Genomic DNA, 27,805 nt, shown 5'->3' with positions numbered 1-27,805 from the left:
GAAGAAAAATAAATTATAAAGGGGTGAGGAGAGGCATCACCCCTGTGGAAAATTTTCCTATGATTTTTACACATGTTAATTAGTAAAAGCAGCATGAAGATTTATGTAAGCATGAACACACCCCTTTTCAACTCAACACTGACAGGTCAGATTCCATATAAGTCCTCCTTATGGCCCCACAGCATAGTTTGTCCCTTATTTAAATTTCTTTTCTACCTGAACCTACTGATGTGCAGAGCATTTGATGTCTCACGCTGCTTCTGAATACAGACACTTCAAACTCTGCAGAATTCTTGGGCTTGCACTGCCTATTTTCTGAACATTCTTTTTGGTGGGAGAGAAATTTCTTGTATCTGGAGGTGCAGGCTGTTCCTGTATGTGTGTGTGTGTGAGAGAGAGAGACAGAGACAGAGACAGAGACAGAGATTACATTTTATCAGTATTCTTTTAAGAGCTCATTATCTGTTTTCATATTAGAAAAAAATTTAGTGCCATAAACAAATCCAAACAACCAGTTTCTGTAAGCAAAATTTCACTGCTCAAAAAACATGCAAAATTTCTATTACCTAAAAATACATTCTAACTCCAGAAGAACTGCTTTCCAAGTCCCACACAGGTGTGGGGTGTGGACCACACATCAAAATGATCTAGAGTGCTCACTGAAAATGCCTATGTGCAGAAAAATCTCTGGGATGAGCCTGAGAACTGGAATTTTGACTGGATCCCCAGGGTGATTCTGAATGTAGAGGGAAACTGGGAAACCACTTTTTCTTATGTGAATAACCCCCAGTCCATGTTCAGGTGTAAACACTTGCTTCTTTCCACATTATACATCTCCCCTTGGATAAGCTGTGTTCCATTTGTTCATAAATACTCTGGTGTTTTCCCATTCCATGACTTAGATCATACTGTGCCCTTCATAGGCCCAAGTCCTATCTTCTCTAAGATTCAGCTCAAACTCTCCCTCAGGCATGAAGCCTACTCCATGAACTCCTAGCTAGAGTGTAGTTTCAATAGGTCAATCTTCTGGCCTCGCTGCTCCTCCAGCCTTTGGTTTGTACCATTCGCAGCATCACCACCTTCTGCCTTCTGTAGCAGTGACCTGGACGCATACTTTATCTCGAAGTTACTGGCTTGTTCACTCCTTCAGATCTGTCTTACATATCTGTTTTACTGCATACCAGCTCACTCATTGCCTTGTGCTATATGTACAATAAATGTTGAGCTGAGCTGCTTATTAATAGAAGTTAATTCAAACCCAAGCTATGTACTTTCAAGTCATTCACAGAGATAAGGGTTCTTTCTTAACTGTGTGCTCAGAATTCTCATTAGAATCTTGGAGTGGGTCTCCCTGTAAGCAAAAGTACATGAGACCTGTTATTTTGTTTGTTTTATGTAACCGCGGTTTGTCTGTAAAGTGTTGTTCTGCTTTCGATTTTCTAAATTAGCTTTAATGATATTTTCCCTGAAACAATATTTGTTAATATTTTAAGTTTTCACCTGAAACAGATATTTAAAATATATTAACTATGCTGGAAAATACACTATATTATAGTACTACAAATCAGTACACCTACTACAAACCATTTGTTTTATAAATATTTCAGATATTCTTAGTTTTTAAAAAAAAAAACTATGATCTATATGGCCTTACATATTCGATAGCTTTGTACAATGATTAACTGTCAGTGGCTATAATTGTTTAACTATGTCTGATTTGAGACCAATATCATAGATCTTAATATAGCCTAAAACATGGATTTTCATGACCTAAAGAGTAAGTTCAGCCTGACTGTAAAGCAAAGAAGTGTTTTACTTGGAGCCTCCCTATATCCTGGAGGTACGTGAAAGATTAGAAACAGAAGTAGATGAATGCGATCTGTTTTATCATTCTTGAAGGTAGTATCTTTCCCCTACCTGTTATAATTATTATTGAGGTACAAGTGACATAGAACACTGTTAGTTTAAGGTGCACAACATAATGATTCAATATTGCATATATTGCCACAGTAGTCTAGTTAACATTTGTCACCATATATAGTTAGGAAATTTTTTTTCTTGTGATGAAAAATTTTAAGATCTACTCTCTTACCAACTTATAAATATTATTATTTACTCACCATGTTGTATATTACATGGTAATTGTTTTTAAAACCTCCTTTTAGGGTGTCTTAGTGGCTCAGTTGGTTGGGCATCTGCCTTTGGCTCAAGTCATGATTGAGCCCCACATCTTACTCCCTGCTCCGTTGCCTGTCTGCTTCTCCCTCTCCCTCTGCCTCTGCCCCCTGCTTGTGCTCTCCCTCTCGCTCTCAAATATGTAAATAAAAACTAGTAAAACAAACCAACAACCCTTTTCCCTGTGATGTTCCTGTGTGTTTAGGCACCACAGAAAAAGGGAAAGAATGTCTGCAGGATACCTGAGAATATTACACTTAACAAAGTAAACAAGTTCAAGCCAAACTTGTTCTAGTTAGAAGAATAGTCCTTTATCTGCCTGAGTCTTCAATTACAACACACTAGATGAGGAGCAGGAGCTGAGAAGATGCCTTTTAGTTTCCTTCGTTGCCAAAGATAATTAGGGTAGACCAGAGCCAGGGCAAAGAGGCTCGGGAAAGTTCTAAGGTCTAGGAAAGTATACCTTTAAAAAGACAGTGATACGTAAGCTTACCTCTTTCTGATACCTTGGGTTGTTTTAGAACTGATGTAAAAAGTACTTTCAGGGACCACACATTTCATAAAGTTTCTGTTGTAGTTTAATAGTCATCTCAGTGGGTTTTGTTCAACTCAGTTGATAATTATAATAGAACAGAAAATGATACTGCATTTTTATTTATATTAGAGTTCTTGGCCACAGGCACCTAGGGAGCCTCTAGATATAACTAAAGCCTAATTAGGAGAAAAGAACATTGCTGACTCAATATCTGAATTGGAGAGTAAAAGAAACACAATAGTCCGTGATATAAAAACAAAACCATGTCAAAATAAATATCTAAAAAGAATACTGCCTTTAAAATATGCCCTCCACTTCTCTAACCCAAAAGGAACAGTAATGTGGTATTCGATCCTCTGCTTATTCCTCCATTCCAGAGGAGTCTTGATCCTCTAAAACTATTTTCACAAACATCACATGTCACTTGGAGACAGAAATGGTGTAAAAGGTTAGACCACAAATGGTTGATGAGCAGTGATTAGACTCTGTAGAGGAGCCTGAAGGAGTGTGATAGATAAGCACTAAAAGGAGAGAGATGAGAATCAGCTAACCTATGGTATAAGTTTTTGGGAAACCTTTGATGTGTGAGAACTACTGAGGCATTGGATGAAAAGTTCTTAACACTCACCTCAAGATATTCATGATACAAGTATTAGAAGACTCTTGATGAAGACAAGAGTATATGCAGAGAGTACACACACACAAAAATATAGAGAGTAAATGTATATGTAAGAGTAAATATATATATATGAGTAAATATAGATAAATAAGAGTATATATATTTTTAAAGAGGCTTGAGGAAGCCACAGAGCACAAATAAAAATAGACTGCCCTTAAGAAGGTATCTTCCTTACTTTATTAGCATTAAGATCCTAACTATGACCTGTGTATAAAACTTGTGAATAAAAGGAAAGATGAAGAAAAATGAAGAATATGTATCTGAAGAGGCCTGGCACAGAGAAACAAAGGAAGTTTAAAAAAAAAATTCCCCAGAGTCTCAAATTACAGACAACATGGCCTCTTGAAAATAGTCAAAGAACAATTCAAAAAAATGATACAATTAAATAAAAGAAGATGAAACTGAGCTGGAAAGCTCAGGGGTAAAAATGAAAGAGAAACTAGAAGTCATCATAGACACGAAAACCCCATGAAAGGCAATACAAATTAAAATATCCAGTTGGTCCTTCAACTACATGTGTCTGAACTATGCAGATCTGCCTTTTTTTTTTTTAACAGTACTATAATTATATTTAACTATATTTTCTCTTCCTTTTGATTTTCTTCATAGTGAGAGTTTTTTGTTTTTTTTTTTTCTCTAGCTTACTTTAAGAATATAACATATAATCCATATCATGTGTATTGTCATGTCATTGGTTAGGCTTCCATCAATAATGGCCTATCAGTAAAGTTTCTGAGGAGTCAAAAATTATATATAGATTTTCAACTGTGCAGGGGTTTGTGCCCCTAACCTTTATGTTGTTCAAGAGTCAACTGTTTATTCCTGAAAACAAAGTCATTGGGATCAGAATTGAGGAATTAAATTGTGGAAGATAAATCTCACAAACCAAATTAGGAAAAAATTATGTAAAAATTAGTATAAAGAAAATGATAGATATGGTAGAAAAAGGAGATTCAACAGTCAAAAAAACTTCTGAAGAAAACAGAACAAATGGGAAAAAAAATTCCTAAAGAAAAATCTGATTTGTATAATCAAGGGCCTCTTAAATGTAAAAAAAATTAATATGGTATAATCAATACCAAAACAAATGCTAATACAATTTCTGCTATTTAAAGATAAAATTAGGGGCGCCTGAGTGGCTCAGTCGGTTGCGTGTCTGCTTTCAGCTCAGGTCATGATCAAGCCCTGGGATCAAGCCCTGCATCGGTCTCCTTGCTCGGCAGGTAGTCTGCTTCTCCATCTGCTCTTCCCACTCTCTCTCTTTCTCTCTCTCTCTCTGTCAAATAAAAAAAATAATAATAAAATAAAATCTTAAAAATAAATAAATAAATAAAATAAAGATAAAATTATTTGGGCATCCTAGCTGAGAAAGTAAATCTTAAAAAGGGGAAAACCAGGTGTGTCTTAAACTACTTCAGAGCAGCACTTAATGACAGTGAGCAGTGGGGCTGTGTCTGTTAGTTTCCAGGGGCAAGAAAATATCTAAGAATTCCATTCATAAGCAAGTTATCTCTCAAATATAAAGATAACATTCTTAAGCAGGTAAGAATTTAGGGATTATAGCACCCATGACAATTATTACTAGCAAAGGATGAATCCAAATAAAGTAACTGGTAAAAATATGTAAGAGTAAACAATTATGGAAATCCAGTTATATGGTTGAGTCTTATAAACCCTGAAAGTGAAAAAATATATATACATGTGCACACACATATATATATGAACTATTGAATGCTGGAGAAAAATGGAAGTGGTGGGCAGGACTATGGATGTGTTAGCATATTCTTTACCATCAGCTTGCAGAGACACTTTTTTTTTTTTTTTCAGAGACACTTTAAGTACCAGCATCAGCCCCTTAAGAGCTCTTTTGTAGTATTTTTTCCCCCTAAAATTTCAAGGAATTTTAAAGGAATTCTAACAACTCAGTGAAGGAATGTTTCTCTGAATTCCATTTTTTTTTCTTTCACTTCATTTCTTTCTTTCTTTGTTATAAAAGCCAGCATTTACAGAATTATCCCATTGAAAAAAAAAACTCCATGTCCATGTATAAATGTAGATGACTAGAGAGACATACACCAAATATTGAAGTTATTTCTGGGTAGTGGGATTTTAGTGACTATTAACTGCCCTCTATAGATGAAAGCATATAAACAGTTTTATGAATGAACAGTTTTAAATGTCCAGAGAAAAGGATATGAACTAAATACCAGAAAACTGGAGTATTTTTCTGATTTCATCTTTTGTATATTCCTTTTCATGTCTTCCTGGGGAAGGGGGTAGGTAAAACCCAGTTGATCAGCATAGGTAGGATGCTCCCAGTGGCACAATGTTAATCTTTGGAGGAATTACAAAGAAAGCTAAAGTTATTTTTGCATAAAGAGCTTACAGTTTAACATGATGGTCTTCAGTTTTTTTAATTTGTTTGAATGTAAGTGCCATGCTAAAGGTCAGTGTAAGGGAAAGAGGATTTGCAAAGAATCAACTGTGCTATTTTTAGGTAGCTCTCTTATTCCCTGTTCACTCATAATCCAGGGCTTTCAGATCCAAGGTAATTTTTTATTTAGGAATTATTCAAGGTATAAGGCAACATCTTTGAGAGATATTTTATGTGGGCTTGAAGGAGAAAAGATGTAGATGCAAATTTTATTTTACAGTAAGAATATATTTTAGTGTATGTCTCAAGTCACTATTTTGGTTGAAAGGAAATCCTTGACTGAACTGGCAATTTTCAAAGTAGTACAAATTTATCAGATTTTCATAACCCACATTGCCCCAATAATTAAAGTGAATTATCTGACTTACATACTGTGTCCTAGATTTTGTAAAATAATTTGTTGCTGCTCTAAAGATCCTTGTAAGATGAATTAGTTGTTTACAGATTTAGCTAGTTATCCCAATATTTTGTCATCACCTACTTTAATTGAATATACTTTCATGTTTGTGGGATTCTGATTGCATAGCTATAAATGGCATTAGCTACTTTTTATTGTCATTTTCATGAGAGAAGCTAAAATTTTGAAGATTAAGATAAGATTTTATGATTGTCAAAGCTCCTAGCTTGACATATTACTTTCTGAAGTTTATTTTAAAAAAGAGAATGATGGGACCCTTTGGCAGTTATCTAGGTTTACTGACGTAAAATCTATGGGAAGGAGGTGAGGCATTATATTTAATATGATAGGTCACTTAAACATTTGTACAAATCAGATACTCAAATATCTGCTAAATGGGCAGGCTTCCATTTGATTCTGAGTACCCACTTTGTGATCTCATTTACTTCCTTCTTTTTTTTTTTTTAACAGTGTATTTAAACATCTGGTCACCCTCTAGATGTCTTTACCCAATACATGTCTTCAGTTTAATTGCAGAATTTGAAATGCTTTCTTAAAATCATGAATTTTTATTGATTAAAATTAATTTTGATATCACATGATTAATCACAAAGATGATCTTTCACAGTGGGGGCTATTAACATTTTTTAAGTGGATAATAACAAACTGCTCACTGTAGTTGCTTTTGTAACTTTGAGTTCTGTATATTATTTTGTCCTCCAAGGTAAAATGACAGAGTGAGCATATTGTATAAAAACCAAGATCATCACTCTTTCACTGCCTATCACTCTGTTTATGCTTAACCAAGCATTTATTTATTAGTTCTTAATGGTAAGGGCTACAAGGTTACTACACCTGAGAGAAAAATCTGTAAGATAGGCTTTCTAATTAATCACTGGGAGGGTTCATGAAGGTCTAGCTATTTCTGTAAACTGAAGCATTTATGCACTCTATTGAAGTGTTCATCACGAAAATGGCAGGTAATGCTTTATTTCTTGAAGTTTCTGTACTTCTATTAGAAATAATGAACTTACATGTCTCTCTGTGTGTACATATGGATACCATTATTATAACTAGAGCCTTTGTTCCCCTGAGGACAGACAGGGACAGTTGTAAAATAGAACAGTGATACCGGTATATTGGGAATGATGCTAAAATACCACCCATGATGCTCCAAATTGAAGACTACCATCTCAGAACAAAAGGATTTGAGACAGAGCAATCAAGAGCAAGTGTTTCAGCCTGGCTCAGTCCATTGAGCATGCAACTCTTGATCTTCCAGTTATGAATTCAAGCCCCACACCAGGTGTAAAATTTTAAAAAAGAGAGAGAGAGACACACACACACTATTTTGGGGCACCTGCTGGCTCAGTCAGTAGAGCATGTGACTTGGCACAGCACTTAAATAAAGACAAGAGAAAAAAATAAAGCAACAGCCCCTGTTAGTCAGGAGTTAGCATACCCAGGACCATTTGTGGCTAGTCCAGTCAGCTGGAACATTGTTCCATATTAGTTCATTGCACTGAGTTCACAAACAAAAACTACAGTGAAACTTGCAGTGGTGCTTCACGTGCAATGATGATACAACTCATGGTGTTGAGGCTCTTTCCCAGACTGACCCTAGTCACTAGGTTTTATCACACCAACTTTTAGGTAAAAAGGCACCAACTTTTGCAATACTTTTAAGTCTGTTTGGGAACCCACACTCCTCTCCCCAGTCCTTGACATCTGCTTTGGTGTGTTTCCTGATGTAGAAGCCTCTCCACCCAGAAACAAAAAGCACTGACATTGCAGAGGTTAACAGCCTGTTCCTCCTGTCTCTAGTGAGGTCCCTTACATTGGCAGAAATAACCACCTAAGCCACAAGGTTGGCATAATTTACCTCCTTTTTATTTTTTTTCTCATTGATTTGCTTTAATACATTTCAGAACAGGAAGGAAGGAATAGATGAAACAAGTGAGGGGAAATCTTGATAAACACTGAATCTATATTGGATCTGCCACCTGGAGAGGTTCACTGTATTCTTTCCTTTTGGTTTGTTTCCCCCATTTTATTGTATTTTCTTTTCAGTGTTCCAGCATTCATTGCTTATTCACCACACCCAGTGCTCCATGCAATACGTGCCCTCCATAATACCCACCATCAGACTCAGCACCCTCCCCTCCAAAACCCTCAGTTTCTCAGGGTCCACAGTCTCTCATGGTTTGTCTCCCTCTCCAATTTACCTCTTAAACATAAGAGTAATCACTTTTTAAGCCCAGCATATGCAAATAATAGATGTGTCCTCCCCTTCCTGTGTTCATGTAGCATAGCAGGCCAAGAGCTCTAACCTTCCACATAAGCTACCCTTGTGATATTTCTCTTTCTCTTCTCCTCCATCTGTCCCCATTTTTACAATCCTTACATTCATATTTTAGTTGCAAGAGATGGAACAAACAGTAGACCTTCAGTGTTCAGCAGCTAAGTAGAGGCTCGCTTACTCCTGCATATGCCAAGAACAAGGCTATGGGCACTGAGACCCTACTGCATCTTATTAAAGAAAGGCACCTTACTCAATGGCCACTGCTTCCTGTCCCTGTATTGACCAAGGATACTATGGGTCACCCTCATAGGCTCAAACACCTATTCTCCTCTTTTTTTAGGTTTTACAGGTCATGTTTTGGCAAAATACTTTTTATACAGAAACTGCTGTAGTTTAATAAAGAAGAACAATCCCTAAAAAATATCGTTTAAGGTCCTGGGAAAAAGCAGATCTGAGGAGTGATAGAAGTGTGTTCTCTAAGTGGGGAATATGGCAGGGGAGAACAAATTGAGAAAAGGAGTTTCCATAAAAGGAAGCAGATGACAAGGAATAGGAGCAGGAAATAATAGTTTTTCTGGTATAAGAATTTTTTTTTTCCTTTATGGGTTGGTTTAAATTTGGTAGATGATAAAATGAGATGTGTAACTTCGTCCAGGTCAGCGGTCAGTGGTCATGAGTTCAAGCTCCAGTTCTATTTAGAATGTTCCATACTAGCAGGGTAAATTCCAGCAGCCTAAAAGCAGCCCTCCTACAAAGTTGCAAGTGCTGTCAATGCTGGTCGGCCTGCAGGGCACAGAAATGGTGCGGGACTGTGAGGGACCATGGGCAGATTTTCAATAGCATCTCCCACCACTGGCATTGAAATTAACCATCAGTAAAATCACTAGGTACTAAAGGAGCCATATTCTGTTAAAGTAGAAGAGGCTTCAAGATGAGAGCTCTAAACTGATGACGGATTAGTCAAATTAAACTTGTCTGAAGTGCTATAAATAATAATCATACTTTTAAACATTAATTTTACACAAATAGGTATTATAATGACTATAGCATATATGTGCTTCTATTGATTCTCAAATATTTCAAAGTGCATAAAATTTTTAAAGTTTTAGTAAGATATTTTTGTTCTACATTGATAATACAAAATAAATTCAAAATGTATATTAGAACCTCTTGGGTTTTTAAATAGAAACTATTGATGCTACATTTATGTATTTATTTACGCCTTATGTTGTCTAAGACAAGACTGAAGGTAGTCACATGTATGCTCCAGATCGAAACCCAAATTCTTTCACAGGGAAAAGAAATCAAATTCGGGAATTTAGAAAATTAGTTTAAAGAAACTGGACTCAGTCAACAGAAAGGGGAAAGATCTGATTTGTCCACAGACAAAAACAGGTATGAATTTTACCTGAGCTGTTTTGCCCCATGACTCTGAGTAAGTCACTTTATCTCTCTTAATCTCCTAGGATGAAAAATCTTAATTTTTATTTCTAATTTAGAGACTGAGACCCTACAGAGCTATAATGAGGATTTGGTAGAATGACGTTCAGACAGTACCCCAGTCCTGATGTATAGTATATATACTCAACTAAGATTAGTTTAGGACCCAGGTGAATACATGGTAAAAAAATGCAAGACTGGAGTAATTAGATGTTGCATTTTGTGATATAGACATTAAATGTGAAAGAATTGAGAGTCCCTGAGAGCTGAAGTAATCAGAGAAGATTTTGTTTATAAATATGGAGAGGATTAAAGAGTGTCTTAGTCTGTTTGGGGGGTGTTAAAACCAAATACCACATAGTGGGTGGCTAATAAACAACAAACATTCATTCATGTCTCAAAGTTTTAGGGGCTGAGAAGTACAAGATCATGGCACCAGCAGATTTGGTGTCTGCTGGGAAGCTACTTGCTGGGTCACAGACAACTGTCTTCTTACTGTGTCCTCACATAGTGAAAGAAACAAGGGAATTAGTTCTCTGAGGTCTCTTTTATAAGGGCACTAATCCCATTCATGAGGGTTCATCTTCATGACTGTTGCCACCTCCAAACACCATCAGATCGGGGATGAGGTTTCAGTGTATGAATTTTGGGAGAACGCATATATGCAGTCTGTAGCAGGGAGTAAGATGGAAACTTGTTGGGTGAAAGAACATGAGCAGAGACAGAGATGGAAGTGCCTAATGGTGAGTGAGGAGGTAAGGCTGATCGGTTCCAGGTTATCGTGCTTTGACCTGATGGTGACAGGAGGGGATGGCAGGGGATGGGTTTGGAGACAGACAAGACACTTCATTTCAGACTTCTAAGATTTGAGGTAACAAGATGTCTCAGTGAGACCATGTCTCACATAGCTAGAGATGGGGGGTTGGCTTTCTGAAGAGGCTACAGAATTGGAAGTCACCAGCCTTACAGTGATAGTTAAACCAAGCAGGCTGTCAATGAGAGAGGAAAGTGCACAGATCAAAAACTGAGTGGAGGATACTATCTACTTATAGAGAGGAAACCAGAAGTAGCCCAATCAAAAACCCATCAAGAGAGGTGGTCAAAATGTTAGGAGAAAAGCTAGGATAGTGGTATGGAAGCCAATGAAAGAATGGTCTTCAGCAGTCAGGTGTGGCTGGAAGCCTGGGGAGAGCAAAGAAAGAAGATGGTCTATGAGAGGCTGCTCCAACCTTCGAAGAATGAAACCAATAGATCCAAAGTGAGGAGTACTAGAAGAAGAACCATTGTTTGTGGGAGAACACTGACCATCTGTTCTGCTTCTATTGGTTTTGCCTTTCCCTTGGGTAAAGATGTGCAGATGATCTTCTTTCTGCTTCTCCTTACCTCCTGCCTCCACATCCCCATGCCTAGACTCAACACCTTTTTTGTGCTTTGCCAGAAACAATCTCTTCTGTTCACCCTTAGAACAAATGGGACACACTAAATCTTTAAGGAGAGATTTTGCAAAGCCCTGAGAGACAACAGAAGAAATAAACAGGAGGCAGTACACAGTATGGGCTCTCCAGAACGAGACCATCTTTTTTTTCCAAACCCAGCCTCTCCCATTTAGCAGTTTCATAACCTTTGCAAGTTACTCAGTCTATCTGTGCCTTGGTTTTCTAGTCTGAAAAATGGAAGTAATAACAGTACATATTTCATAGGACTGTTGTGAGAACTAAGTAGATTTAATGTATGTAAAACTCTTAGATGAGTGCCTGGTGTATCTAAAGTTAGATGTAAATATTTGCTATTAAATTAAATAAATACAGAATAAAAATAATTAAAGAGCAACATACATGTTTGAAAGTATAAATACTAGAGCCATTTACTAGCGTGAAACTTAGGACAAATTACTTAACTTCTCTGAACTTCAGTTTCTTTAATTATAAAATGTGATATAATACCAACTACTTCATATTTGTGAGGACTGAATGAGTCAATTTGTGTAAAGTGTTTAGTAAGTACTGAATAATTAGTAGCCATTATTATGAGTTCTTTGGCTTACTAGGTTGTAGTCCCACTTCACACCTGATACAGACCGGCTTCCCATGGGTCCTGGCAGTCTACCATGCATAGATACAGCTTCACTCATGTGTTTCTGTCTTTACCAGAAGCAGGATACATTGATCACCCAATTTCTTCACCTACCTAAGCCTGTTCAGGTTTACTTTCTATGGTGACTGTGCTAACCTCACCCTTCAGATGAACATCTCAAACCAACTGGGCCAGAAAACATTTTTAATTTTTATTTTTTAAGATTTATTTATTTATTTATTTATTTATTTGACAGAGAGAGAAAGAGAGAGAGATCACAAGCAGGCAGAGAAAGGGGGAAGTAGGCTCCCTGTTGAGCAGAGAGCCCCATGTGGGGCTCGATCCCAGAACCCTGAGATCATGACCTGAGTTGAAGGCAGAGGCTTAACCCACTGAGCCACGTAGGTGCCCATATTTTTATTTTTTAAAAGATTTTATTTATGTGTGTATGTGAGAGAGAGAGAGAGGGAGAGAGGAAAGTGTGCATGAGCAGGAGGAGGGGCAGAGGAAGAAGGAGAAGCGGCCTCCTCACTGAGCAGGGAGCCTGATGCTAGGCTCAATCCCAGGATTCTGAGATCCTGACCTGAGCTGAAGGCAGAATCTTAACTGACTGAGCCACCCAGGTGCCCCCAGAAAACATTTTTAATATAACCATTTGCATTTAGTATTCATTTAACAAAACACAAGCACAATTATAAAATGAAGACAACCTAGTCCTAAACATAGGAGGAGAAAGAAACTTGGTTACAAGAATTTAAAGGTCATGGCTCTAAACGGTCTCTTCTCTAAATGCAGTAACATGCAGGAAAGCCAATTCCACATCTAAAAAGTCTGGAAATGTTTTTTTATGGCAGAGTTGGGGGCTTCTCAAGTCAGGGACAGTGTATCTGAGGGAAAGGAAATCTTGTCGTAGCAGGATCCTGAACCTAGCTGCATCTGCCCAGAACCTCCATTTCTTGCACTTATGTCTGTGGGGTGGATGGCAGGTAGCTCCAGCCTAATTGAACCATTCTACCACTCTCACAGACAAGGGTCGTTCAGAAAAAGTTCTTGTCAGCTGGATAAAGAACTGCCTTCATACACCAAACATTTGGATGTTTCAGCTTGCAGATGCTGTGCAATCAGCAAGTGTCCATATGAAGATGACTTTAAGTAGTCATTTTCTCAAAATCACAATCTATAAAACATAAATAGTAAATTTCTTTTTACCATAAAAGAAAATTAGATTATCAGAAATAGAGGCTATAAGTCATATGTTGTACGTCTGAACTTTTTATGTACCATAATAACTAATCACTTGGCTATCAGGGCAGTGGGGAAATTACAATAAATTATATTTTGTGGGGTATGCACCACATGAATGAAGCCAAGGATATTACAGAAGTGACCTTCACCTTGTGTGATGTCATAGAAAAAAATGATGCTGCCCTGATAACTTCATAGGGTTAATTAGTTTCAGAGAACACACAAGAGGCGGCGATGTCACAGAGCTTTTTTATTTTCTTTCCCGTGGGAAGTTGGCCTAATAAAAATGAAAAACATTTCAAGTAGCTAAGTAAGAAGGAAGAGTTGCCTAGTTAGAAGGAAATGCTTTAGTGCTGTCCCCTTAGAAGGCCTAGTTCTCTTTCTCCATAAGCTGCAAATCTTATTGTTCTCTTGTGCATCTTTTACCACCAATTTGGGAATCGCTGAAATGACCATTGTTTCTAAAACCTTCTCTGAGGATGTGTTTTTTAAATTTGCTAATGAACACGAATCCATTTAATCAGATAAGGACCTCTGCAGATAAGGAGAAATTTATCTGTATAAAATATGCAGCTCTGTTTGGTCTTGTCACTTGGTTCCCCAGTGGGGGTGGAGGTAAAGTTTCCATCAGGCACGCTGATTTCAGATGAATAGAGTTGCTGGTGTCAAAGATGGGCTGCAGCTCTCCACTGGCATCTGGGGTACAGAAGGCTAATTCTTCTGAATAGAGCCATTGATGATTACATTTTGGAGAAACTTAATCATAGAGTAATTAGGCTTTAATTCTTACAAAAACTTAGAATTAATTGGATCTTTTATATAACTTTTCTTGTTTGATTTAAAGTACCATGTAGGTTACAGAAACTTAAATATGGATTTAATTAGAATTGTTTTATGATTTTAATGAGTCTTAAAAGTCTTTTGATGAGCAGCTTGTATAATTATGGTATTTAAAATGATTGGGTAAATGCATACCTTTATAATTTACCTTTCAGGAAACTGTATTTTTTTAGAGGCTATTTTTTGCATGATGAATTGTTTCATTTTATGTTCAGTTTTTGTGGGAATGGGTGCTTAGTCCTGCCCCTAATCACTGAAATGTTTTCTCTGTGGAGTGAAATTAAACTTTCCTAGAATCAAAAGTATCAGGCAATAGCCCAATACTACAGTTAAATTTAATCACAGAAATATTTTTGTTTTTATGATAAAGAAGACTTAATCACTAGTAAAACTTTTAGCTGGGGATTCAGTTTTCTTCCATAATCAGGTACAAACAAGTTACCTGAAGACAAGCTCTTTTTCAATAGAAAAAGTAATTTTAGGCAAATGACTCGAAATTCAAACAAACAAATGAAATGCAACTTTGAGTTGTCAACTTTTTAATGCACTGTCAAAACAACTGGAATTGAGTACTCTCAATAAACCTGAAAAATTTTTAAATTAGAAAAGGAAAAACAGGGCGCCTGGGTGGCTCAGTGGGTTAAGCCGCTGCCTTCGGCTCATGTCATGATCTCAGGGTCCTGGGATCAAGGCCGGCATCGGGCTCTCTGCTCAGCGGGGAGCCTGCTTCCCTCTCTCTCTCTCTCTGCCTGCCTCTCTGTCTACTTGTGATCTCTCTCTGTCAAATAAATAAATAAAATCTTAAAAAAAAAAGAAAAGAAAAGAAAAGGAAAAACATTGCTCTCTTCTCTTGGAGTAGGTTCCATTCCAACCTATACTAAATCACATAGCTAGCATTTTATTTTTTTTTTCTGATTTTTTTTAAGTATTAAATAAGTAATATTAGGGCATGTGTTTTCATTTTCCATTTAATGACATTATTATGTTATGTCCTTATGTTCTATCCTTTATTTTCCAGGTTAGGCAGATTACTTACATGTGCTTGAAAATCCATCAGTGCAATACACCATATCACAAGAGTACAGGAGAAAAACCATATAGTCATTGCCATAGATGTAGGAAGGCCTGTGACAAAACTTTTTCATGATAAAAAAACAAAAAACAAAAAAAAAAAAAACCTCTCAGCAAATTTGGAATAAAAGCAAACTTAACTTGATTAAAGGCTCCTATGAGGGGCGCCTGGATGGCTCAGTGGGTTAAAGCCTCTGCCTTCGGCTCGGGTCATGATCCCAGGGTCCTGGGATTGGCCCCACATTGGGCTCTCTGCTCAGCGGGGAGCCTGCTTCCTCCTCTCTCTCTCTGCCTGCCTCACTGCCTCCTTGTGATTTCGGTCTGTCAAATAAATAAATAAATCCTTTTAAAAAAAAAAAAGGCTCCTATGAAAAACCTACAGCTAATATCACATTCAAAGATCAGGAACGAGGCAAGGATGTCTTTTTTTTTTTTTTTTTTTTTTTTTTTTTTAAGATTTTATTCATCTATTTGTCAGAGGGAAGGAGAGAATAGGAACAAGAGGGAGAGGCATAGGGAGAAGCAAGCTGCCTGCTGAACAGGGAGCCTGATGCTTGATCCCAGGACCTTGGGACCATGACCTGAGGGGAAGGCAGATGCTTAACTGACTGAGCCACCCAGGCACCTGGCAAGGATGTCTTTTATTTAATGTTTACTGAAGGTCCTAGCCAGTGCAATAAGACAAAGGAAATAAAAGGAATGCGAGTAGGAAAAGGAGAGATAAACTATCCTTATTTGTAGATGACATGATGGTATAAATCTAAAACCATAAGGAATCCACAAAATAGCTATTAAATCTAATGAATAAGTTGAGGAAGATTGCAGGATACAAGGTCAAAATGAAAACCAGCATTTATATATAGAAGTGACCATGAAAAAAAAAATCTAAATTTAAAATCTAAATCTAAATTTAAAATCTAAACTTAAGTTTAAAATCTCCACTTAAAATAGCATAAAAGATACCCAGGAGTAAATTTTTTAAAAGAGGTGCAAGACCTGAACACTAAATCCTTTAAATCTCTAAATTCTCTACAGTCTCTAATCTCTAAATTGTAGCAATCCCAATCAAAATCCAAGCAACATTCTCTCAAGAAATTGACATATTTAAAAATTTATATTAAAAGATAAAGGGCTCAGAATACCCAAAACAATTTGGAAAAAGGAGGACGACATCGAAGGCATTTTATCACCTGGTTTGAATGCTTAGTATAAAGCTATAGATTAAGACCATGTAAATCTCACATAAGGATAGGCATAGGCATATATGGAAATGGATAACAGTGAGTCCAGAAATTAATCCATACTTACATGATCCATTCATTTTTGAGAAAGAGACCAAGGTAATTCAATGGAGGAAAAAATAATCTTTTCAACAAGTGGTACTAGACTAATTGGGTGTCGGTATGGGGTAAAATATTAGCCTAGTCCTTACCTTCCATTAGGATTAACTCACACGGAATCTTAGGCTTAAATACAGAACCTAAACTGCTAAACTTCTGAAGAAAAGAAAAAGAGAAAATTTCTTTGACATTATTAAATAGCATATAAGGAGCACAAACTATGAAAGAAGAACTAAAGCTAAAATGGACTCTCATCAATATTAAAAACTTTTGTTCTTCCAAAAGACAGTTAAGAAAACAGAAAAACACACCAAGCCTAGAAAAAATTTTCACAACATTTTTGACAAAAAGCTTGAATCTAGAATATATAAAGAATTCTTACAACTCAGTAAGAAAAAGACAAATTTGTAAGTTTTTAAAACAGAGGAAAGATTTAAACAGACACTTCACAAAAGATGATAGACATACAGCAAATAAACAGATAAAGATATTCAACATCACTGGCTGTCAGGCAAATGTAAATTATAACCACAGTGAGAATACATACCTACTAGAATGGCTAAAATTAAAAGGACTGACAATAGTAAATGCTGATATGGATGTGGAGCTTCCATGCATTGCTGGTAGAAATGAAAATGGTACAGCCATTTTGGAAAGGAGTCTGAAAGTACTTCATAAAGTTAAACATACATATTTACCACAGAACCCAGCTATTCCACTTCTAGGTATTTTACCCAAGTGAAATAAAAACAAATTTCCACACAAAGATGTTGCTGCCAATGTTCATAGCAGCATTATTCATAGTAGCCAAAAGAGAAACAACCTTAAAATGTATCACCAGTTGAATGGGTAATCAAACTGTGGTATATCCACTATTATGAAAATACTATAAGAGGACCTTCATAAAAGGACCAAAATATTTAATAACCCAAAAACATGAACAGATCTCAAAAATGTGGTAAATGGTAGAATTTAAAAACCATAGACTAGGTACTATATGATTCCAACAATAGGAAATTCTAGAAAAAGCAAAAATATGATGACATAAAGTAGATCAAGTGACTGCCTATAGCCAAAATTGGAAAATGTTACTGAATAACAAAGAAGCATGAAAAAACTTTAGCATGAGGAAACTTTTCTGTATATCAATTATGGAGGTCCAGTCATTTTAATTGTATGAAATTACCAAAATTCTTTAAACTATTCACTTCAAATTCATGAATTTTATGGCATTATAAATAGTACTTCAGTAAAAAATTCCTTAAAAAAAATTTTTTTTAACACAGAGTTCCCCAGAATTCAGTGGTATAATTTAGATGAGGTCTTTTATCTGTACTATATGTTTTCATTTTTAAAGATTTGTACTTAAAGTTTTTCCTCAACTACAGGATTAAAAATAATGCCTAGTCAAAAGGTCTACAAATATAAGCCTATTAGTCATTTAACTATTTAGATATTTTCTTTTTATGGAAGAGGCCAAAGGAGGGCCAAAGCTGTCTAAAAGCTTTAGAAGTGATTCAGCCTCCTTTATAAAGAAAACATTGCTCTTTTAAGAATGTATTCAGAGCATCCTGGGTTTTGCTACCAAAGGATATAATCATATAGAAGTTATTCTGTGATTTTTGTTTTCTTCTTTGTTTTTTGGACTGTAATAATTCCAGCTAAGAACGCTGATAAAGGATAGCGACTGGTGGGAAACATGCAATTAAGTGAGCTTACAAATCATGCTGCACTGGAAAGGGCAATGTGATTCCGCTGTTGTAATTATCAGGGAAACAAAGAAGTATGTTCTTATTTGTCTGCCTTTCTATGTACCTCTTGAAAATGCCTTTTTCCCAATGTTACCTACATTAGTGGTCCATTTAATCAACTTGATACAGAACTACTACTATTACTAATAGACAGTCAAATGTTACAGAGACAGAAGCATCCACTGAATACAAGTCAATATATTAAGCAAATGGTGCCTTTCCAATATAGTTATTTGCAAATGCCCAATCTATTGCTTCTTTTGGCTTCCATTTACTCTTTCATAAAGGGTCTCTTCAACTCTTTGAGCTTCAATACTATTTTCTGAGCTAATATTAAATCACTGCATTGAAAACTGGGCATTTCTAGGTCTGTGGAACTAAGGAGAGTTAATATATCTAAGATGATATTCTTTTTTTTTTTTTTTAAAGATTTATTTATTTATTTATTTATTTGAGAGAGAGGCAGTGAGAGAGAGCATGAGAGAGGAGAAGGTCAGAGGGAGAAGCAGACTCCCCGTGGAGCTAGGAACCCGATGTGGGACTTGATCCCGGGACTCCAGGATCATGACCTGAGACGAAAGCAGTCGTCCAACCAACTGAGCCACCCAGGCGTCCCATCTAAGATGATATTCTTAAATGAGTGACTGTAACCTGAGACGTTATCTAAGTAACTATCAAATTATCTACTTATTTTTTATTTTGGTTCCTATTTATTATATTCAACTTGTTGAATAATTATTTTTTTAAAAAAGAAAACAAAATCCTCCTAGCTATTCTGTGCTGAGCAGATTTACTAGCACATTCCAAATCAGGTATTTCCATCTTAAATATCCAAATATATAAGTAGAATTAATTAAGAAAACATACGATATTACTTTTCAAATATTTGAAGGTCTCTTACCAACCATGGGAGATGATCTTGGTTCTAAAGTTTTTAACTGGACAGTTTAATTGAATTAGGTAATTTCATACAAGTAAATTGGATAAAATTGGTTGTGTGATTGTATCTCCACAATCAAGGTACAGCAGAGTTCCCCCATTCTAAAAAGTTTTTCTCTTGCCTCTTTATTCTCAGTAACATCTTCCACCTCTGACTCTAGTTAGTAATTTATCTACCATGGGAGATGGTCTTTTGAGCTGTTTTAGAAGATAATTTTTACTAGTGGGTAGGAGTTAAAGAGATACCAGAATGGCTTAAGGAAGAACATTTTAACAGATGTTAACCATTGATTAGAAAGGTCTGTATATTTGCGAACTGAAATCAATGCCTCAGTCTCTTCCCATTCCAGTGTTCTCGGGCTCTCCTGCACGCTTTGGAAGGGCATGTTTAGTTAACTGAATTTTCTGAATAACCCTAAATTAATTCTGGGTGATTCTTCAGGTTTTTGTTTCAAATACTTGGTGAAAAGTCTCTATAAAATGTGTTACCATGGTGTTCTGTCATATTTTCCTGGTGTACATTGTTAGATTTGTTTTCTTTGATGATTGAGAATGTTGTGATGACTTGGGAGTCACCATCATTTTTGGACATTAATCACCACTGATTAATGTAGAGTATGTAGGGAGTTTAGTGTAGAGTATGAGGGAGTTTAGGTCCTGTAATTTGCTTTTTAAAAAAATGACTTCCTGGGATGCCTGGGTGGCTCAGTCAGTTAAGTGGCTGCCTTCAGCTCAGGTCGTGATCCCAGTGTCCTGGGATCCAGTCCCACATAGGGCTCCTTTCTCGACAGGGAGCCTGCTTCTCCCTCTGCCTCTGCTTGCCTGTGCGCTCTCTCTCTCTCTCTCTCTCTCTGACAAATAAATAACATATTTTTTTAAAAATGACTTTCTGTCCTCAGTTTTCTGTTTTTTGTTTGTTTGTTTTTTGTTTTTTAAGATTTTATTTATTTTGACAGACAGAGATCACAGATAGGCAGAGAGGCAGGAAGAGAGAGAGAGGAGGAAGCAGGCTCTCCACTGAACAGAGAGCCCTATGTGGGGCTTGATCCCAGGACCCTGGGATCATGATCTGAGCTGAAGGCAGAGGCTTTAACCCACTGAGCCACCTAGGTGCCCGAGTTTTCTGTTTTTCATCCTCCCGCCACCACCCACCTCTTTCTTTCCACTGTCTGTCTCCAATTCCATCAACTGGTTTGTCAATGTGAATCTGAACTGGGTAAAAATGCCAGTGTTCTTTTTTGTTTGTCTTCATGTCTTCTAACCAGATTTTTAAATTTACCTTTTTCTTCTTCCTTTTTAACAACCACTTCCTTCCTAAGACTTACCGTTATTACATGTCTGCATGGATTATTTCAACAGCCTCCTGTCTCCAGTCTCTCCTAATTCTGATTCACCTTTGTATTTCACTGTCAAACTAAGCTTATACTAATTCAGGATTTCATTTCTCAGCTCAAGAACTTGCAGTGATTTCCTATTACATGATCCATCAAGTCCAACTATTCCCTCTAGGTTTTTAAATCCCTCTACAAATGGCTCTACTGCATGACTTCAGATTCATTTGTTGTTCTATATACACTGGCCCTTCTCTGCCTCTGGAACATGTTACCATTCTCATAGTTTTACTTGAAATGACATTGTTGCTCAGTCATCTTTTTTCTATCCAAACTGAAGGCATACTTTAAGTACCCTTAATTTGTAAAACCTTCTCTGGCAGCTTCTATCCATACTAACCCTTTTTTCATATCCATACCTTCAAATTTCTAATGAATTGGAGAATGCTTTGCTCTCAATGATTCCTTAATGTTTGCACATTGGCTCTATCTCTGTACTGCACTGTGAGGTCTCTGAGGGCAGAGACCAGATCTTACATTGAATTTGTTTCTCCAATAACGTTAAGTGAATGCAGGGCACACAGTGCACAGCTTTCCTAACTTTATAGTATATTTTTCACGTACTCTCTAACAATATATTCCATATGTAAGCCAACCTATAGGTGTTTAATTAGTTTAATTGCTTATCACACATTCATAACTTCATTGTCCTTAAAATCTCCTCTCACCTCTTCTTTTCTTCCAAATACAAATATTATTCATTACTTTATGAAGATCCTATACCAGCAAGGAAAGAAAACCATAAAAACAAAAGTGTGAATCATTTATACTCTATCTATATTATATGAAAGCAATTTTAACTATTAAAGGTTTTGTATAGTTAAAAAAAAATAATAATGGGGGCACCTGGGTGGCTCAGTGGGTTAAAGCCTCTGCCTTTGGCTCAGATCATGATCTCAGGGTCCTGGGATCGAGCCCCACATCGGGCTCTCTGCTTAGCGGGGAGACTGCTTCCTCCTCTCTCTCTCTCTCTGCCTGCCTCTCTGCCTATTTGTGATCTCTGTCTGTCAAATAAATAAATAAAATTAAAAATAATAATAATAATGGCCTAAATGTATTAAACAAAGAGAGACCCTCAATCCCTTATCTGCATTTCTAAGATACAAAAAGCTCTTAAGCTCTAAGTCTTTATAAATCTATAGTCCTAATTCACTCCACTTGAAACGAGTGGTTTACTGCAGATATATTAATGTGTTTGGTATAAGGTACTACCCTAGACTTTGGTAGAAATGTTACTTAATAAACAGGGTATACACTGTATTCCCTTCCTAAAATTTAAATAAATCTAAATTCTGAAAATGACCTCACGGGTTTCAGGTAAGGCAGTGTGGGCCTAGAATACATTTGTTTAGTGCTGTATGGCCCTTCATGTAATTGTATTGTTTAATCCTCCAAATAATGTTATAAAGTAGCTATTATTATTATTATTATTATTTCCATTTCCTAGATGAGAAAACTAAGATGCAGAGAGACTCAGTGACTTGATGGTCAGTGGTAAGACTGAAGCTCTTGTTTTCTAATTTTAAGTCCTATGCCCTTTCCTATGCCAATACCTTGAACAGATGATTCCAAGTCTCTACTTGTTAGGCATCATAATAATCTGTCCTAGGAATTTACATGGATTCTGATCTGTGCTTGTCCAGAAAATGCAGTCCAGGTACTCTGAATCGGCAAGCTTATAGTGCTGAATGCAGAACTGTTGAGTATTAACTGCTGAAATAAGACCGGGATATAGGAGCAGTCCTTCCAGGCACTCGTAATGTGAGAAAAACTGAAATAAAGGAAGGGCTCTGGCATTTGCTCTCGTAGCTACAGGTAGAGTATGTGGTGGGCATCTAAAGGCACATGAAATCAAAAGAGGAAAAATATTTAATATGTGGTTTCTTTACAAATTCAGAGAAGCACTTAAATGTATGCATACATCTCTAAACCAAACTTTATATTCTTTTGATATATATTCATCAATAAGTTGTCAGAATCCTCAAGGCTCTTTGTAGCTAATTAAGCATATCCTCAGCCTTAGAAGTATATGTGATACAATTTTAAGCATGCTATAAAGATACTTGATGTGGTATATTTTAGAATAATGGCCTCTCAATGAATCACAACTCCCAGGATCCTACATTTTCTCTGAGCTTAGCCAAATGACTTGATTTGGTCAGTAGACTTCAGTAAAGAGAAGAATCTTGATAAATACTTGTGTTAGGGCTATGCTCTTGGAATCTTGAAACCACCATATTATGAAGAAGACTGGTATAAAAGCCAGACAGAGACTCAGCCCATCCAACTGATCTTCCAGTGAGTGAGACTAGGCAGGACAAACAAAACTCCTAGAGAAGTAATTTTGTTGTTTTAATGCACCAAGTTTGGGGTGCTGTGTTACATAGAAAACAGATACACCCTAGCTGCCAGCTTTTCCTTTGGGGTGGTCACCTCATTCTGAGTTGTGGATTCTTCATGGGCAAAGTACAGAAGGTACAAACTTAAGATGAAATGATTTAAAAAGATACCAAAGAGTAAGGTTTCTTTGAACAGTGCATTTAAAGTTTAATACTTTCTAAAGACTATATGCACATGCATATACATACCTGTAATGGGTGTGTGTTCATATATATATATATATATATATATGAGCATTTTATAAAATTAATTTCACTCCTCTTTAATATAATTTATATAATAGTATAAAAATCTCTACATAAGCTTCTTAAATATTTGCATATATATAGAATAGGAGATTTTGTTGGCCATGGAAAAGATGCAGTGTGTTTCCTTTTAGAATAAGAAAAGAAAGCAGACATTAATACAAAGAGTATAGGGTATATGTTTGTGTGAGTGGTTAATTTGTTTAAAGTTAGTAAAAAAATAAATAAATAAACCATAAATGGGATGGCAAGTAGATTGGCTTTCCAGAATGAGAATGCTTCTAAGAAAATGGCAAAAGAACTCCTTGAGTAGAGGGATGGTGTGTCTCTTAGGCATGCTTACATTCCAAGTGTACAGCTTGTCGCTTGGCTCACAGTAAATGTCTAAAAATAACTACCAAATGAAGCTAAGTATAATAGAAATGATAGGCAAACATTTCTGAGTCCTTGTGTTTAAGGTTGGAAAACAAACTGCATCAAGTTGAGAATTCTCAAAGAATGGGTCATCACAGTTTTGTAGAATTAAAAGTTCTTTAATTCCCACGTTTTAAGAAAAGAACTGAGTTCTGAATTAGGGAACTGAAATTTAAATTCTAGCTTGATCACTGGTCAGATGTGTGGCTTGATACAAAGTATATATAGAATCCCAGTTTCCTTAACTGTAAAAATGGGGATGATAATATTTATTCTGAATTGTTGTTTTAGGATTAAATGAGATAATATTAATGTTAGATATATTAGCACCTGAAGCACGGTAATCCTTCCTTGTGCTCTGCTTCTTCCCTTCTTTCCACCCTTAACATTCATAAAAGCTTTCCAAAGGAACAAACTGACTGTACTTTTGATGTACTCTGAATCTGGGTCAGAAAAAAACAAAATGAAAAAAAAAAATCCTTCTTGTTTTTCTATGCTCGGGAACATAGGAACAGCTGGGGCAGAGCAAGAGGGGTGTCAGCTATAAGAAAGGCAGTAACTACTAAGAACCTGTTCTGTATCTTTCTAGAGATAGCAATGTGCTACCTGCCTATTCATTCATTCTCCAAACACTTGCTGAGCAGTATAACCAAGTACTTCACTAAGTTCTGAAATTATTGAGATAGTCAGTTTGGTCCTACCCTTGAAAAGGCAGGGGACAACATAATAGGAGAGAAAGATGTACAAAATAATTGCATATAATCCTTCAAGGTATGTAACACTGGAAGTAAGTAATCACATACTTGTGTGTAACCAAAGAAAAAGAATGGGATAACTTGCCTGCGGGAAGCACAGGAGGAGACTGGAGACAGGTGGACAGAGAAAACTTAACTGAAGAGGGGATCTTTCAACTTATATCCTGAAAGAGCAGTAATTCACAGGGAAAATCATCTATTCTTTGCAATGTACAAAGAAGGGTAGATGTGAGCCAGCAGAGTCTGTAGTAAGAGCAGGAGGTCCTCCTAAGGGGTAGGACGGAAGAAGCATGGGGCTCAGCAAGGCTGAGTATGTGACTAGGATTCAAATCATCAAGGGATTTGTATGTTCTGATAAGGAGTTAAAACCTCCTTCTGTCAGCAATGGTGAGTCACTAATGAAGAGCCATAAAAGAGACACAACTAGACTTCAGCCCACAGAGGTGAAGGCAGGTCCCTGTAGCTGGTGTCCAGAAAGAGAAAGATGAGGAAAGTCCAGTTAAACCTAACCTGGAGACATAATGGCCCCACATTAAGTAGCATCAAAACCAAATGAAAACCTTTAACCGCCCCCTGAGGACCTTTCCATCTTTAGCCGGGGTTAAAGTACAAAGCATGAAATGGACAGACCAAGATTTCAACTTCTCCCACCACATCAAGTTTTTAAAATGTGCTGGCTTCCGTTCTCTTTGCGTTGCTGCAGGTTTGTTCTCTCCTAGCTTTCTTCCTGGCTGGAAGTGCCATGGCATGTCTTACAGCAGAAATGCATTAGGTTAATAAAGCAATTATTTAATTGACTCTAATTTCATTGGCATTCCTATTAGCTAAAGGAAAGGGGTTCAATCACTGTTTGCATTTGCAAAGCCAATATTATGGTTTAAATTATGGCCTTCAGATGAATTTGAAAATTGAAGCCTGATAATCCTTAAAGCAATATTTACAGAGGACTCTTTGTCTTTGTAAAGAATAAAGGGAATGGAAACAAGAGCATATTAAATCAGAGGGGCTTTTAAGTATTCATTTTGCAATCAGCTTCACCAGTTTCCAGGCCACTATCTAACTTCATAATTCTCTTCATGGAGAAATACCAAATTTCTTACTTTAATTATCCTGTGAAATATAAATTATTGCTTCACGTTCTTTTTTCTGATTCTGGAGTATAGAGAGTCCAGACATAATGCTTACAATGCACATATTCTTCCTCAAAAGAAGTATCTTGAGAGACACTGCTAAAATCAGTAATTTGAAAACACAGACATTTTCAATAGGTAGCTCATGATTTAAAATGGGCTCTAGCTGACATTGCCTAATAAAATCTCTTCCAACTACCCAATGAAACTCCAACTTCAAATTTAATCAGTATACCTGTTGTCAGTGGTTTTCCACGAATCACAAGATGATTAAAATGGTCTACTTTGAAGATGAATGATCCAAAGAACCCAAATGATGCTTCTGAAAAGAGGCTCTAGCTTAGGGAACAGTAAAAACCACTCTGGAAAAACACACACACACACACACACACACACACACACACACACACACACAGAGACAGAAAGGTTTTATAACCTTAATGTGGAGATCAGACAAAAATGTTAGAACACTCACTCTGCTGATAGATCCTCAGTAGATGCGAGGCATAGCCTCTGTGAACAAACTGTGAAAGCCCTAGGTTACAATCTGTAAGGCAAAAAAGAGAAACAATGATATATAACAAGAGGCCAGAGTGAAAATGGAAGTGGGTAATAACATCTGAGGGCAGGAAGAATTATTTAAATTGGCACTAAAGAAAATCAAATTAATGATAACATGGGACTCAGTTTCAAGAGACAGATTTAAAGCATCCATGCAGGAAAAAAGTAAAGCAGGTTTTAAAAAGGGACAAAGATTAGGTTAGCCTCAAACTTGTTTGAAGCAGTGGAGCCACGAAATGATGGCATATATACAGCATTTTTTTTCTTCTCTCAGAGTCCCCTTATGTTCAACATCTTATATAACTAAAGAACATTTATCAATACTAAGACATTAACCTTGGGACACTACTATTACACTAAAGTAGATACCCTTTTGCAGATTTCAAAACTTTTTCTACTAATGTTTTTCTATTGTTTCTGGATCCCATGCTGCATTTAGTTTTCATGTCTCCATCTCCCCCAATTTGTGGCAGTTCCTGAATCTTTGACTCTGAATACTTCTGAAGGTTTCTTTTTAATACTTCTGAAGATTCACAGTCAGTTATTTTGTAGACTCTGCTGCAATTTGGGTTTCTCTGATGCTTTCTTGTGATTAGTTTAAGACTATGCATTATTGGGAAGGAAGATCGTAGAGGCTGTGTGCCCCTCTCAGTGTATCACATCACGGATTAAAGAGTATCATTATGTCTTATTACTGGCAATGTTACCGTCACTTAATTAAGCTAGGGTTTGTTAGGATTCTCTACCGTTTTTACTATTTTTCCTTTTTTAAAAATATTTGGGGGAGATACTTTGAGCTAATGCAAATATGCTATTTTTGTACCCACTAATTTTAGCATCCATTGTGTGGCAATTATTACTGTGGCATTTTAATGATAATTTCCGTTTCCCCCAATCCCTCATATTTATTAATTGTCATTGTTATTTAAGGGAGAGTTGTCACTTCTTCCCCATTTATTCAGTTGTTTCTATTAGTATACATTCATTAAAATTAATTATATTGGCATACATTCATTAAAAATTAATTATTTGATTATAATCCAATGCTATTGTTATTTTGTTGCTCAAGCTGTTCTAGCTTTGGCAGCTGGCAACTTTTTCAGGATGGCTCACATGCCCTTTTGATACACTCCCATTGTTCTCCCTGCCCCACCCAGGTATTATCCCAAGGAGTCCTGTTTCTTTCGTTGGAGAATGGAATTTAGAAACCAAGATTTATTTCTTTCATGAGCAATTCCTATCAAAGTACCATCCATCTTTTTCAAAGAAATGGAACAAATAATTCTAAAATTTATATGGAACCAGAAAAGACCTCGAATAGCCAAAGGGATATTGAAAAAGAAAGCCAACGTTGGTGGCATCACAATTCCGGACTTCAAGCTCTATTACAAAGCTGTCATCATCAAGACAGCATGGTACTGGCACAAAAACAGACACATAGATCAATGGAACAGAATAGAGAGCCCAGAAATAGACCCTCAAATCTATGGTCAACTAATCTTCGACAAAGCAGGAAAGAATGTCCAATGGAAAAAAGACAGCCTTTTCAATAAATGGTGCTGGGAAAATTGGACAGCCACATGCAGAAAAATGAAATTGGACCATTTCCTTACACCACACACAAAAATAGACTCAAAATGGATGAAGGACCTCAATGTACGAAAGGAATCCATCAAAATCCTTGAGGA

The 27,805-nt window shown here is 36.5% G+C and overlaps 1 protein-coding gene across 2 annotated transcripts in view; it reads left to right on the top strand.

Annotated features, from left to right (window-relative positions):
* KIAA0825 (KIAA0825 ortholog) overlaps positions 1–27,805 on the top strand; it is a 405,229-nt gene that overhangs the window by 350,289 nt on the left and 27,135 nt on the right. Inside the window, exon 21 of one of the 2 annotated variants that reach the window (XM_059416666.1) lies at positions 27,275–27,578. The exons of the other annotated variant lie outside the window; for it this stretch is intronic. Coding sequence (XP_059272649.1) covers positions 27,275–27,347 — 73 coding nt within the window. The 3' untranslated portion in view covers positions 27,348–27,578. Of the gene's footprint in view, positions 1–27,274; positions 27,579–27,805 lie in introns of those variants that run through there. 2 annotated transcript variants of the gene reach the window in all.

This window comes from Mustela nigripes, chromosome 12 (assembly GCF_022355385.1).
Source record: "Mustela nigripes isolate SB6536 chromosome 12, MUSNIG.SB6536, whole genome shotgun sequence".
NCBI lineage: Eukaryota > Metazoa > Chordata > Mammalia > Carnivora > Mustelidae > Mustela > Mustela nigripes.
Note: the sequence above shows the minus strand (reverse complement) of the source record. Positions and strands in the feature narration are given on the sequence as shown.